The sequence below is a fragment of the Numenius arquata genome, chromosome 4, assembly GCF_964106895.1.
Source record: "Numenius arquata chromosome 4, bNumArq3.hap1.1, whole genome shotgun sequence".
Classification (NCBI taxonomy): Eukaryota; Metazoa; Chordata; class Aves; order Charadriiformes; family Scolopacidae; genus Numenius; species Numenius arquata.
In genome coordinates, this window is record NC_133579.1 from 21,780,545 (window position 1) to 21,796,870 (window position 16,326).

General features: G+C 38.8%; 1 protein-coding gene across 4 annotated transcripts in view; it reads right to left on the reverse strand.

The window, feature by feature from the left end:
• DLGAP1 (DLG associated protein 1) overlaps nt 1-15,685 on the reverse strand; it is a 145,728-nt gene extending 130,043 nt beyond the window's left edge. For 2 of the 4 annotated variants that reach the window (XM_074146920.1, XM_074146919.1), the window contains exon 1: nt 14,732-15,685. In XM_074146920.1, the coding sequence (XP_074003021.1) occupies nt 14,732-15,685 (954 nt within the window). Of the gene's footprint in view, nt 1-4,660; nt 4,712-14,731 lie in introns of those variants that run through there. The other 2 variants (XM_074146922.1, XM_074146921.1) reach the window with 1 other exon arrangement.
• Nucleotides 15,686-16,326: the final 641 nt, after the last annotated feature.

Sequence of the window (16,326 nt, forward strand, 5' to 3'; positions counted from 1 at the left end):
CTAGTTCCAACCCCCTGCCATGGGCAGGGACACCTCCCACTACATCAGGTTGCTGAGTATCTTGTGTATCTGTTGCTTCCCAAACATCAGCTGGAACATTTATACACCAGCTTGTTTAGACAAAAAAACCTCGGAAACACTGGACTGTTAGCTAACAGCTTAGCCGTTGATCTCCACTGGAAACATAAGCCTAAGTCCAGGGTCTGCAAGGCCTTTCAAATGCTACTGTCAATGTAGGTCAATTTTTTATGGCATTTTATCAATCTACGCTGCTATAAACTGCAACCCAAAACGCACTGTGTTATACAAAGGAACAAAGATATTTAATGGTCCCAAGCATTCATGGGCTTATTACTAATTATAATTAATTAACCAAACTATTCATAAGCCATGCTATTGCTTTGTTTCCTACTGTTTTCAAACCCAAGACCTTGCCAACTTCCTTCATTAACTTTTCCTTCTACAGACATCATGATTTAGGGCCTTCCTTGAACTTCCAGGCTCAGATAAATCCTTCTTTCCTCTTACGTTCAGTCAGAGCTCTCTCTTTTCTCCCCAGATCTCTCTTGGTCAAGTCTGGCCTTGATAAACTTATTTGCAGTGTTGACATTTTGCTCACAGGACTCAAGGTTTAATCCTGGAAGTGTACTCTAATTTGTATCTTTATCAACATTTCTTCTCAGGACTCAGACTTCTTTCTCGGTTGCTCCATGTTCTATTTGACTGATTCTTTCCTTGTTCCTTTTTAAAGTAAGTTTCCATGTTTTCTTTAAATATCCTTTAGTTAATGACTCTGGTAACTCTACTTCTGTGAAACATTTAAGTTCTTATCTCCCACTATCACGCAAAGTTTGTTGCTGTTTTTTTTTTTTCCCTTTCCCTTTCCTTTTTTTTTTTTTTTGTTTTGTTTGTTTTGTTTTTGATATTTGCCTGGGCTTCAAGAATATAAGTTCATTGAGGCAGGAATATATTTCAAAGTCCAGTTGCCTTATTGAAAAATGGAATGCAGAATTGTGTAGCTATAGGAAGTAATTGAACAAATACACTTAAAAACACTTAAAATATTCTTCTAGAAAAGGGTGAGACTCTAACTAAGAACTGGAGTATACAGACTGAGAGTACTAAGTGCTAAGTGCTAACAGAACCCAGTGGAGGAACAGGACTGATACACGGCTCTGATGTGTTTCCACATCAATTAAAAAAAAAAAAAAAAAAAAAAAAAGGAAAAAGCAATGTTTCAATTCTGTGACTTCTAAGTTTTTGCCTAGACCCCAGATCTGGAAAGTTGATGTTTTCATGCTTTGTAAAGTGCAAATGAACCCAATACTCGTAACATTGTTTTTGATTCAGATTTTTGACATACAGAGTACAGAGTATTTTACAATTCTCTTCCAGTCACTTATGACAGACAGAGGATAATATTTTTTTTCAGATCTTATTCTTGCATTGGTTCTAGGCCCATAGCATCAAACAACAGTGAAAATACAATCTATATTCACACCACCCCTCACATACATTTTGGAACCTACACTTCCTGCTTGTTAGATGTAAAACTTTGACTTTTCAAATCACTCAGGTACAAAAAAGAAGTTAACAGAGGTTTAGTAAAATCAAGCTCTGCTGACATTTTGATGACATACTTGGACTTCAGTCAGAAGTTTTAAACCTGTAATAGTGTATTTCCTAACAGTTTTCAGGCAGATATAAGATATCTAAGTCAGAGTATGTAGGCAATCTGTGAATTCTCAGAGGACACACACTTTGATCTGTTTAATATTTTATTCATTATGCTTTAGTTAAAGATCTTTGCTTTTTCTCATTAGAACAAATTAGTGAATTAATCTTTAATTCACCAAATAAAATATGTTAGTATAATGTTAAGGTTGGTGTCTTTCACTGAGAAAAAGTCAGGGGAATTAATGTTACAATGCTCATACAGTATCCATAATTCAGGCAAGCTGAACATTTGTAGTTTTATTAAATAATAGACATACTGTTAAATTTAATGCTGTAGTTTATAGGTGCAATACAAGTGATGAGATATAGTTGCTGTGGGCACCGTAACTCTGGAATTTACTTCTGTGATCAATAACCTCATACATTAATCCAATATCTTTTATTCCAAAGCTTCTCAAAATGATTTAGATATGACAGGCCAAGTTTTGAAGGCTGATTGCAATGAATTTACCACAAAACTTCCTATTGACACATGCAAACACTGTGTACTGCAATGAGCTTGGAAGGCATTCCTCTAGCCCCCACAATTTGCATGATGTGATCGAGAGGAAGTTTCCAGGTTGTGCTCTGCTCACTCAGTGAAGTGAGCAACCACTGAAAGACAGCACGCTAACTTTTTAGTAGCTCTTCCACCTTTTAAACAGTCTAGTTGCAGTAAAAGAAAGTTGAGCTGTTCACACAGAGACCAGGGGCAAAGCAGTCGCAGGGAGTACCACAAACCCACCCGCTGGTTTGTGTATTGGAAGTCACCTGCATGCGAAAAACCAAAGGAAGTTATACAAATGCAACCCAAGTTCCATTACCATATCATGGCTTTAAGGGTAAACCCTGCATGTGCCAAAGAGTCAAGGATAGCTGGGGTTAGGAAAAAACTCCACATTTAGAGAGCAGCCTAAAATATCAACCCTGATATGTTTCTAATTTTAGTTAACATGTTGAGGAAATCAGAGTGTTTGTACAAACTATCTTGGCTACCTAGGCAAAGCTGCAGTAGAAGAATGTAATACATATTTGATTAAAAAGCTATTTTAGTTAAACAGTTTGCCCAGTTTTCTTGCAGATATTTAAGGCTGAGTGGTTTTGTTTTGTTTTTTCTTTTTCCTTTTTTTTTTTTTTTCTTTTTAGTAGGGAATATTAGGGAAATTAGAGAATAGTAGGGAAAAAACCTTGGATCTAGTTCCCCTTTTATCTTATTTCAGTTTCACAAGAGTCAGAAACCCTGATTTCAGGAGCTGGAGTAGGAGAAAACAGTACAACATTGTGTACTTGCAGGGTAAAGAAATATTTCAGAAGTAGTAGATTTTTGCTTTGACTATTAACAGTTTTTACAATTTTTATGAAAGGATCTCAGAGCACTGTCTGTGTATTACTTGAGTAGGACAAACAGTCCTTAAAGCTCATCATTTCCTTTCATTGTACCTATTTTGTTGTTTGGAAAATACAGGCTGATAAAATAATGTCAACATTTTAATACTTCTGTGCCTACAGTTAAATACCTCAAGCAATACCTACTAAAAGAAGTAACCTGGTTTTCAGAGTGCTTTCTTTGGTCCCTAAAAGAAATGGCTGTAACAGTTCATAGTAGACAATGCAATATACTGTCACAGTAGTGTTTCATATCATGGGAAAAAAAGTAAAAAATAAAGCTCTCTCAAAACCGCAAATTGCGAAAATAAAATTGATCACATTATTCCACGCATTCTGTTTCTATAGATATGGTACCAAACATTCTGTAGTGTGTTTCCTTCTGTTGATCTGCAAAAATACTAGGAAAACCATCTATATGACCCTTCAACTCTTATTATTTTTTTCACTCAGGAGGTCTGCATAAATTTTCCCACAGGCTCTTACTTCGTTTGAATGGCCACTTTTATGTCTCGCAAGGTCACATCCTGCACTGCACACAAGTGCATATGCACTGTACCTGCTGCCTTAGAGGATTAATGGCATTAAGATTGACATACCCGAGATAAAGCTGTTTCATGCTTTTAAGAAAATCATATTATCCAATTACCTTGGCAATAGCATTTTTTCAGTATCAGAATATCAAGTAGGAACATCACTTGCATGATTGTTTTTACTCTCATGAAAAAGGGGGAAGAGCTAAACTCAGATCTAACAATGAACATCATTGTTTTTATTAAAATAGAACTATTCTTATTCATACTATTGAAGCAATAGAGATTCTGGAAACATTTCATTCTGCAAATGATCTTTAAGATCATGTACAGTTCTTTCTTTACAAGCCTAAAAATCAAGAGTGCACTTTACTTATACAAAAAGCGCAGTGAAAGAGAACACCATTATTACTTGAAAATGTATAGAAAATATTCAGCAAAGGCCTCTGAGCCAGGACACTTACTGAAACTTTAGACTTCAACATACAGCCAGAAATAAAATTGTTATTAATTTGTAATTGTTTGTTACAAGCATGAAAGCTAAGCCTGGCTATAGTTTCTTTCTTCTGATTAAATGGCAGATATAAGATTCTTTTGTAAACAGAACCGACTATTCAGATAACATAGTGCCACCAGCCAACCTCTTACCTGGATTCAGCTTCATTTAGCGTACAGATTACCTGTCCTGATCTTTAACTACATTTATGTTGCTCTGGAAATGCTCAGACTTTGTCATTAACAAGGCTGGCATGACTGGTCAATTCCTTTAATGCATTTTTTGATATAAAGGAACTGGACTTTTCTAATAGATAGTCTAGATCCCCAAATAAAGAAACTAAACAAACAGGTATACTGGCCCCCCCAGTTTTCAAACATTCATTTCAAAAGCTCTCATATAGTGGTATGTGAAATAAATCCAGCATGTAAGGACAAAGGTAAAGAAGACATTTTTTATTCAATTACTAAACAATAAAATTAGAATATCTAAATTCCTTCTTTTTTGCCCAAAATTGTTATTAACTTACCTTACTAGATGAAATAGCAAACAGACTGTTTCTATAGCAAATTAAGTTCATTATTGGTCTCTAGTTTGATTTGGTTTATTGCAGCTGAAATCATTAAAGCTTCTCCCTGTGCTTTGCCAAAGCAATGTGGATGAGTATAGAAGTAAACACAAGGACTGGAAGGAGTGGCTAACCATTGCTCACAGCAGTAGACTTGTAACTTCAGCTTTCTATTAGTATGCAAATACTTAATGAAATGAAATCACACAACTGAAGAACAATGCTTAATGACTGCTCAGTGCAGATTTTCAAACCCATGTAATTTGGTTTTCATAGCTGTTATTATGCATCTTATGCGTGCTGTTAAGGAAGTTTCAATTGCGATCTTCCACTTACTAAGTCTATTCCTAGCACTCATGAATATTGAATTAATCGCACCAATAAAGACGAGTAGCATTTCATTCTATCAATGCGCATGTGTTAAGAATCATTGAAGTACACAAAAAAGAAGGAAGCCTTAGAAAGCTTAAAGAACAAGATATGTTTAATAAACCACAGGAGTTTTCAAAAAGGCAGATAGGAAGGTTGCTTCTATTTAGGAAAAACAGTATGCTTAGTATCTGCACAACGCTTGCTTTAGCTTGTACTGTTTCAGCAATCAGGTTCTATTATAAATTCATTTAATTTAGTGAACTTATCTCCATATTTTTTACATGAAGAGCATTAACAGCCAAGACAAAGATCCTATCCGAGACAGAACACTACTTCCTCAATCCTAAGTGCCCACAACTTGTACCAAACCTGTACAAGCAGTGTGAAGAATTGCAATCTTTCCTTCACATGACAGTATTTGGGAAAGTCTTCTAAAAGACTATGAATCCTCATACAGTAAATCAATAAAAAAATTCTTCAATCACTGCTCCAGTTTTTAATTTTCATTCATCAAAATGTGCCTTGACCACTAGCTCGTCAACCTGATTCACATCCTGTTTTATGAAGAGGAACTTGTGTCTCCTACACAAAACCACCACTCCTTGATTCCAGATAAAGCTTCTCCTCCTGCTTTATGCATAAGAATCCAACCAACCGTGAAGAGGGCCATGTGGATACGACGATTCCAGCCAAGGCCCTCGCAAGTTTGATACCCTCAAACACATTCTGCAGAAAGGAAGCCAAACAGCAATTATCACACCTATTAGGTGAAGAAAACATAACTGAAGGTCATATAGCAGGACCCTCATTCAGGACCTCAAACTAAAACTGTTTTAATGATACTTATGGATTATATTCTCTCTGTGGCAAAGGGCATACATTAATTCTCATCTTTCTCAACACCGTTGAAGCTTGCAGCACAGTTGGCTATAACAAGATGTCCTCCTTGCCCAAGTAAGGATGATAGGACGACTGTTAACTTGAATACCAATCCTTGAAAGGACACTTTCAGACTAGCAACAGAGAAATGTTCTTTGCTTCTAGATACCTTCTTTTGGGGTAAAGCAGTTCTCTCCCTAATCACTTCAGCACCTGCATACAGTGACTGGTTGGTATCAAATACCCATACTGTTAAATGAGATGTCATTTTACCTTTCTTTCAATACACATGACCACAAGCCCACTGTCAAGCAGCCAGCAGGAAACTGGCTTGTGGATGGAGAACATGGAGCTGAATCTGTATCCTTAGAAGAAAACAGATGTGGTGGGGAGAGCGTTTAGAGAAACAGCCCTTATGCTGTTTCTGTTGGCTGACTGTAATTGGATAATCTCTGGTGCTTTGCTAACGCTGTGCTCTCACAGGCAGCAGCTGTAAGTAATGAAGTTAAACTGCCATCTCCAGCTGGCTATTAGCTTCTGCCACAGTTTAGTATGCAGTGGACAGACTTCACTGAAACTTCCACAATGCTTTCTTTTGGATTACAGCAATGAAATATAACTGTGTAAGAAGCTTTCATTCAGTTCTAAGGAAAGTTTCCCGGTTTCAGAACATCATAGTGCATCTCTTCAATTACTCCAAACTGTCACCTCTGCTTTACAGTAGAGTCCCACTGGATATCAAATCAAGGTCATGGTCTTGACTTTCATCTGCTGGGAACTGGAAGACCAGGAAATCTCAAAGATTTCCTAACAAACTTATTAGCAGGCTGGGGTTATGTCAGTAAAGCAAAATTAGACACTATCTTATTTGCATAAAAGACCCTTGGAGACAATTCAAAGACCGTCTGTGGAAGTCCTGGCCCATCAGAACTGTCACAGTGCCTTACCCAACTGCATGGCAAATTGTTTAGCCTTTGGCAAGAGAAATACACATCTATCAGAAGTCCAAACAAGACAGTCCATTGCACAGGCTCAGGGTAAGAGGATGAAAGGATAAACAATATACAACAGATTCAAGTTCTTATTGCTTAATTTACTAGTGACAGAAGCTCAGCTGTGCAACAAGAACAGTGCAAGAGCATTTGTAAGGCAGGAGAGAACCAGTTGGTCAGCTACCCCAGCTCAAGCCACTCTTCTGGTGCTGTAGTATTTCCACACTCAAGATCTGTACTACAAATTCCATTCTTGAAACAAAAAAACAATAACTGGATGTAAGGGAAATATTCCTTATTACTTTGGGCTAACTGAGGAAAAAGTATCATCCCTCAGTGGTTTTGTTCCCACCTGCTTTGCATGTCTCCACAATAAAAGTTAAGGATTTCAAACTCAGATGCAGATTGAAATGATTCTCTTTGATGGAATTGATTTGTCTTGAAGATTTTTGTGGAGTTTTTTGGTGGGTTTTTTTTGGTTTTCTTTCCCCCCCTCAGTGAAATTGCTGGAAATAATAAGATTAGGACACTCTAGATATTTAAGGCTACAGAAAGTAGTCAGATTCAGGACTGAGTCAAATCTTAACCTTGAAGGAACTGAAATAGATTCATAGATTCATAGATTCATAGATTGGTCCAGGCCAGAAGGGACCTCCAAAGGTCATCTAGTCCGACCTCCCCGCAGTCAGCAGGGACACCCCCAACTAGACCAGGTTGCCCAGGGCCTCGTCGAGCTTCACCTTGAATATCTCAAGGGAAGGGGCCTCAACCACCTCCCTGGGCAACCTGTTCCAGTGTTCCACCACCCTCATGGTAAAGAACTTTTTCCTAATATCCAATCTAAATCTCCCCTTCTCCAACTTAAAACCATTGCCCCTCGTCCTGTCGCTGCAGGCCTTTGTAAACAGACCCTCCCCAGCCTTCCTGTAGGCCCCCCTCAGGTACCGGAAGGCCACTATGAGGTCTCCCCGGAGCCTCCTTTTCTCCAAGCTGAACAACCCCAGCTCCCTCAGTCTGTCCTCGTAGGAGAGGTGCTCCAGCTCCCTGATCATTTTGGTGGCCCTCCTCTGGACCCGCTCCATCAGGTCCATGTCCTTTCTATATTGAGGGCTCCAGACCTGCACACAGTACTCCGGGTGAGGTCTCACCAGAGCAGAGTAAAGTGGCAGAATCACCTCTCTGGATCTGCTGGCAACACTTCTTTTGATGCAGCCCAGGATGTGATTGGCCTTTTGGGCTGCGAGAGCACATTGCCTGCTCTTGTCCAGCTTCTCGTCCATCAGCACCCCCAAGTCCCTTTCCTCAGGGCTGCTTTCTAATACCGCATCCCCCAGTCTGTATTTATACTGAGGATTGTTTCTTCCCAGGTGCAGAATCCTGCACTTGCTTTTGTTGAACCTCATGAGGTTCAACTGGGCCCACCTCTCCAGCCTGTCCAGGTCCCTCTGAATGACATCCCGTCCCTCTGGTGTATCGACAACACCACACAGCTTGGTGTCATCTGCAAACTTGCAGATGGTGCTCTCAATCCCTCTGTCTATGTCTTTGATAAAAATGTTAAACAGTACTGGTCCCAGGACGGACCCTTGAGGGACACCACTAGTCACTGCTCTCCATCTGGACTTAAAGACATTGAGTACCACCCTCTGGGTGCGACCATTCAGCCAATTCCTTATCCACCAAACCGTCCACCCATCAAATCCGTATCCCTCCAATTTGGCAAGCAGGATGTTGTGAGGAACTGTGTCAAAGGCCTTACAGAAGTCCAGATAGATCACATCCATAGGTCGCCCCTTGTCTACTGACCTAGTCACTTCATCATAGAAGGCCACTAGGTTAGTCAGGCAGGACTTGCCCCTAGTAAAGCCATGTTGGCTGTCCTGAATCATCCCCCTGTCTTCCATGTGCCCAAGCATGGCGTCCAGAAGGATCTGCTCCATGATCTTCCCAGGCACAGAGGTGAGGCTGACAGGTCAGTAGTTCCCAGGGTCCTCCTTTCTTCCCTTTTTAAAAATGGGTGTGATGTTTCCTCTCTTCTAGTCTGCAGGGACTTCACCTGACTGCCATGACTTTTCGAATATCATGGAAAGTGGCTTTGCAACTTCATCAGCCAGTTCCTTCAGGACTCTGGGATGGATTTCATCAGGTCCCATGGACTTGTATATCTTTAGATTCCTTAGGTGATCACATACCATGCCTTCAGTTATAGTGGGATGGACTTTGTCACCTGGATCCTCAACTTGTGGGCCATCAACAAAAGCCAGCTATTACGTGCAGCCATAATTTCCATAAACATTTCCGACATAACAGTATATGTGTCGTTCTGTCACCCAAGTATGTTGCTAATTCCTATATATGGTATGCTAGCAACACAAAATGGGGATCCAGCTGCCAGAATTACATTTATTAATGGATGCGCTATTAGAATGTGGGGATGTTAACAGAATGAACCAACAGTAATTCAAGTTAATCTAGAAAAAATAAGATCAGTGCCAGTATATTCAATACTAAGAAGTTGCAGAATGGTGATAAAACTAAAGGATAGAAAATTATTACCTAAGGAACATAGACAGATAAAATTGCAGCTAAAAGTGAAGTCCTGACATCGCTGTAGAACAGCTCTCTTAGTACTTAGGTGGCCCCCATTACTGCATTACTCACACACCAAAGGTCGGTCCAGGTTTTAATTAAATGAGTGAGAACATAGCAGTTGTTAAGGTGAAATATGTGGCAAGAAAAAATGTGGCAAGATCAATCGCACCAACTCAGTGGACAATTTCTTTTTTTTTAAGGTAAATTAAAGGACTGCAAAGATGAGGATGACGGCTCTACTGAAATGATTTCCTACATATTTGTTTTAATATAGCAAAGACACTTGGGTAGGTTTGCAGGTAGTCTAAATAATTAAGGTGTAGGTTCAATGAAATTTTTTGTTATTAATATATTTTTTGTTAATAACTTATTTCGTGGGTTATTTATATTTTCCAAGTGCCAACAAATTCCCTAACTTTATTCACTATTCATATTACCCATCTCCCAATTTTAAAACTGAAAAAAATTAGCTTTCTGTGAATGTTTTTCCAGTTTTAATGATCTTAGATGCAAGTTTATTTTAAAATTCATCAATATTTAAGAATTTCTTAACATTTTCATGGTAATTCCATAACATGGAAGCGGGCCTAGAATACATTATAACATCTGACATTTTATTTCATAATTGTTCAAATTGTTTCACTAACACGACCAAGAAGTGTGTTTCATATGAGCTCAGTAAAAACAATTGAAATTTATACCTCATATACTTTGTAGTTCTGACTGGAAAATTGAAGGGGAAATAATATACACTTAATTAATTTGAAATTTATAATGGAATAAGAGGAAAAAAGGCAGGTCTTCAAATAAATGAAAAACGGAAGATCAATCTTAATGGATACTGAAATACAACTTTTTTATATATATATATATACAAGGACATACTCAAAGATTAATTTGAATATGGTAGTTGCTACAGAAAGTCAAACACCACGAATGAGGAAAAAGTAGAGATTAACTGAAAATGTAGATAGATTTGCATAGATAATCCCAGTAAAACAGATCTAACATAAATTGCTGTGTCATAAGGGTGAACGCTTTGAAATTTAACCTACCACATTAACAAATCATATGACAGATTCTGGTCCTTATTAGCACCCTGACCTAAGGTGATGCCCTCTATTTGGCCATCCATGCACACAGGCAACAGAAAGAGGGAGCAGTATCTCCTAAGAAACTGTGGAAGTGCCTTGTCCTGAGACTGGAAAACAAGTCAAATTATGAGTTTCTTAACACTACACATGATATAATAATGCACATTACAGACAACTTTCACTCAGGAAACTGGGCACAGTACAAATCAGAGCCCTTTGCCACCAGAAAATGCTTATTACATCCAGAAATTTGGGTTATATTTTTTTATAATGCTTCTCACAGTCTCCCACCACGGACAAGAGATGCAAATGGGGAATTTGGATGATTCCAGTTGTCCCCACCTACTGCGCTTCAGTTTTCAGAAGTAAAATTTCCATCCTCAGCCCCAAGTTTCCGACACAACTGACTTCAGTCTCATCAAATGGGATCAAAAGAAAACATACGACTGACCCACATAAGAAGAAAAGAGGAATAACACGAAAAATGTCATCCTTTGTATTTTTCTTCATCTCTTAACAAATGAACCAAGGACAATAGGAATAGCAATTACAGGGAACATTGGCAAAACTATAATCAGAGACAAACTCTGCAGTGTATTTGATACTCTATTAGCTTCAACAATCATGAATTCATAGAAAACAAGAGTGTCAAAAATACCTACCTATGTACTTAGACCCTATTGTTTGCAGAAAAAGACTGCTGCTTACATTTAGTCTTCGATACTTTTGCTTAATTTTAGTTTTTCCAGAGGAGAAGCTACCAGAGAAGTAGAGGCTGTCCACTGCTTTATAAATTTTTCTCTGAAGGGAGGGAAGCCATTTTGAAGAAGTATTTTGAGAAAAAACAAACTTCCTTCTCACCTTCCTTCAAATTAGTCCAACTGTAAATCTGGATCAAATAAAAGCACTTTCCTTTTATTGTTTGTTTTTTATTTTAATTACTTGTTATTACTTGTTTATTGTAACAAGTAAGAAGCAGCTCGAGAAAGGACCTTATCTTTCTGTTATCCAGCTCCTCATTTTTGAAAGGAGGAATAGAGAGAAGAGAAAAACACGATTCAATTTCTCAGACACAGGTGAGAGGAAAAGGTTTGATGGACAGTCTTTATACTAGTCTGGGAGCTAATATCTCTTTCTGAAGATGCGCAGTGTTGAGCCAAGCCTCCCCTAGACCTCCAAGGATGGACACTGCACCTCAGCAGCCAGGCTGGAAGCGGAGCCTGCTGGGGTAAAGAAAGACTGTGCAATGCAGGAGGACTCTGCACTCGATCCAAATTCCAACTTATGAGAAATAAGCCCATCTGTAACACTAACTACTGCCAACTCCTTCCACAGAACAGTTATGTGGAAAATATCACACCAAGTGAGATAATTGTTTGTTATTTCCACTTTACACTGAGAATTCATCCAGATACTTTTGTGATAAAAGCCCTTGCAAGCAAATGTGAAGTCAATGTCATCTGTGATCTCTGATATACTCAGATCTACCAGGATAAAGAAAATTATACTGACTACCCTGAGTTGAAAAAAAGTCACTCCTTCATTGAGTTCAGATACTATCACAAGAAAAGTTTGCACAAACAAAATAGTTGCCTCTTTCAGGGATCAGAGAGTTTGTCTTGCACCATAAGTAACAGCTTAAATTACAAGTGAGTTGTAATCATCTATTTAACATTTAATGAGTTAAATATAGCAACAAAGAAGCATCATCATAGTGAAAATAAATGATCAGAGTTGTCCAGTATTGTCACAAATTTGCATCTTTCATCTCATTTAGTACATTTCTAATTGCTCTAACATAGGATACCAGCCTTTTGGTACAATGATGAGAAGGTCACCAGGAAAATAACAGATATACAGAATACATCTGCAGCCCACTAACGGAGCTATACTCTGCTGCTGTTAATATATATTTATATTGCAGGACAGCCAAAAGGCCTCAATTAGGTTCTGCACTCCATTGTACTGAGCACTGTGGAAGCACAAAAGGGAACAAAGTCCAAGCCCCAAAGGGCTTCTAGTGTAAAAAGATAAGTGATATAGTGAAGACCAAGGCAATGGGATGCATTCAAAATAGACTGACTTTTTAATACCTATATCCATTTGTCATCCTTTCAAGCTGCCAAGAGAGAAGAATAATCCTGACCTGCTTCCTCAAATTTACTCTATTCTGTTTGAATATTATTTCCAGTGTTAATTGAAGCCTGGTTAACATTTTCCTTTTTTTTAAAAACCAATTTCAAAACAGTTATATCTCCCTGGCTTTTATAAACAAGCATACAATTATAAAAAAATGAAACAAAATTAAATGAAAACCAAAATAAAACTACCACCGAGCGTGGGAAACAGAGTGAGAATTTAGTTATTCTAAGCGAAAATGTAGTTATTCTAATTCCTGCCCTTGACAATTGTTGGACATATTTTCATACAGACACAGATAATGTCCTCTAATTCCACTTCAAGAGTCTATTCCTGTCATTTAAACATTATCTAAAAGTCCCTATGGAGGTGTTCATTTAAAGCTGATGCTGGCACAGTTTTTCGCTCTTTTCTAGCCATCTGGTCACATACTGAATTGTCAGCTATTTTATCTAAACCTGAGAGGAAGATTGAAGGAGTAAACAAAAACATCAACAAAAGAAATCTCAGGGTCCAAAGTAACCACAACAATTAAGCCTAAAGTTACGATTTCTTCTCACTCACAAAATTCAGACAAAAGAGACTTAATGCAAAAAAAAACCCTGAAAAGGTTGCAGCCTGAGGCTATTTTGAAACCCCTCTCCCTCCCCAGCCCAGATGTACAGCTGTAAACACACACTGAGCATTCATATTGCCCCCTCTCCCCCTACCCCACTCTCCTAACAATTAATAGCAAATACACAGATCCATTTCTTTACATTTAAATCTTAGAATCCCAGAGGCTGGCATTCAAAAATATTTTGCATGCCATTCAATAAAACCTTTTAAGATCAATTTTTAAATGCGGATGCCTCAGTCCTACGCTTTCGCTGCGTACTGACTTAAACAACAGAATGTGGAAGCTGACTTGTCTCATTAAAGCACCCATATGAGAAAACTCGCTACAGTTTCTATACAAATAGACAAGAGTCCCGCTACATTAAAATGAAACCAAATCATCTTAGCAAACCTCTTTTTTCCTCATGGTCTTCTCTCTTCTCTGTGCAACGTTGTTCCATCTTACACACACACTTAGATGTGCCATAAGTGCTTCGTTTAAAGTGCATAAAAGCTATCCACAGCTCTCCTAAGAATGAAACAGTTTTAATATTTTCTGATCCATGTTCCTGCCACAAACATTCACCGGCAGTATGATAGCTCCAAGAGCAGACATCTGATTCTTGACATTTAAAGATACAATACTGGTGAAAAATAGTGACGCTGTATTAACTGCAAACAGCTTGTGAGGGAGTAGGTGATGTACTCCTAAAATGTATAATCAGAACAAGCAATAATTTCAACCTTTTGATTTTTTATTTTTGACTCAAAGCCATGAGAAAGAGGAATAGCCAGATAAACAAATCTGGACATGTTACAATAACTGTTTTATGAGAATTTATATTCTACGGCAAAAAGGAAAGTAGGTTGTTTTCCTGCTGGAGAAAGTATTAAGGTACCCCAAAGTTTCTCAAAAGGGTCTCAAAAGCTTTCATAATAAAATAAGCAGTAAATGAAGGCAAATCTTGAAATTACAGAAATCAAAGAATTTGTATCCTGGTAACATTCAGTTAATTGACATTGTAATGCTAAGTGCAAGCACTACAACATCAAATTCCCTATACCCCTACTGTGACTGCCTTATAAATTCAAAAAGTACATAGAAAGGTCTTATTTTTCCCACATAAAAAATTAAGCCTGTTCCAATATGAACTGTTTCTTTGAAATACTGAATGCTGGAAAAAAGAAATAAAAAAGAAAGAAAAAAAGAATAAGCAGATTTATTTTTAATTTTGGCAGTATTACCCCTTGTTTGGTGATCAGTGACCTCTTGGGAAAGTTGAAATATCAGAGCAAACCTCCATCCCCCACAAACACCTGAGACAAGGCAGAGCACAGTTAACAGCAATCAGTTCTCCACACTGTACCTGGAGGTACTGACATGACCGTTCCTGTTGACACGTCTCTGCCTTCACCACTGTCTGGTCCATGTTAACTGATGCTTTCTGGTAAACTTCACGGGCTCTGCTCACGGTTAATGTAGAGGACCAAGAGCTTTTCTTCATTAACTGGGAGTCCAAATTCACAGGCAGGTTTGCACAGGTAGAGCATTTGACATCATTATTGCTTCTGGATGACTTCACAGTATGTTCACTAATAGTGTTATAGGCTTCCATAAAGTATTGGGAAGAAGAACGATCAGGGCATCTTCCCATGGTCATGACCCCACTGGGACCATGATAAACGCAAACATCATTGTCCAAGTTGTCATCTGAACTCCACCATCCTGATGCATTGGATCTGGGCTTACCTTCTGATCGCCTTTCTTTACTCTTGCTGCGCTTCCCATACCTCATCGTCTGCGGCTCCTCCGGGCTCGCTTTGCCCCCGTTGACACTCCCCTTGGATGGTCCCTCCAGTGAATGGGACTTGGTAAAGAGCTTCTGGACAGAATGAACCAGATGCCGGATCCTCCCTGGGCTGTCACTGCGGTGTTCCATGGCAGTCCGCTTGTACTGCAGAGTGTGGTAGCCATCCCGATTCAGAGGCAGCTGCCGCTCAAACTGGTCCAAAAGGTTGGCAGGAATGCGGTTGGTCTTGTTGGCAGTTCCATGGGGAACCAGAGCACACTCATCCTTGAGTTCATGGTGGGAATTGTAATGCCTCCGGGGAAACGTGCTGCTGGCAATCTGATCACTGTAGGGCACCATGCACTCTGCCTGAAAAGAGTTCCTTTGAGTGTAGTACGGGTGGTCTGCAGGATGGGGGTCCACCGGGTTTAACAAATATGGCTTCCTGTCCGGGTGGTGTGGCAGACTGTCACATGGAGGGTCACAGGTAACCCCATGATGATGACTACGGCTGCTAGATAATCCCTTCATTGTTGATTTAAAGCAAGTCCCAAAGTCATCTAATACGTATGGCTATGTAACGGGCAGAGGTCAGAGAAAAGCCTAAAAGAATGAAATACAACAGAAGCCATAAGACATTCAAGCTAACAGAAAAAACAGCATGTGCACATTTAGCATTCATTGTATCTTATTGTAAAAATAATTGGAATAAACATTCTCTTTTATCACTTAATCTTTTCCATGTCCAACACGGAGATAGGGGATGCCTAAATAATACACAAGAAAAATTATCTTGTTCCACCAGCTGGAAAACAGATGCAAGAAAATTTTTCTGGTATAAAAGTCAGTATTGTTCACGAATCCACAGCTAGATAAGTGTCACCACATATACCTTAAAACCTCAGTCCTGAAAACATTCATGGGCAGGGGCCTCCCAGGAGGCCTTAGTTACTCATCTGCATGTTTTCAGTGTCCGATAAGTGCATTAAAAAGATCATGTCCTTAATGGAGTGCTTTCTGGGTTATTTTGGGCCAAATACAGAGCGAGGTGGAATTAATGGAAAACTTTTCTGTCTTAGTGCACATTTGTTCACGATTCAAGCCCAGGTTTATTTGACCTCCATGTGTCTGCCTAGAGCGTAAGCATCTCAAGACAATATCAAAACATTATT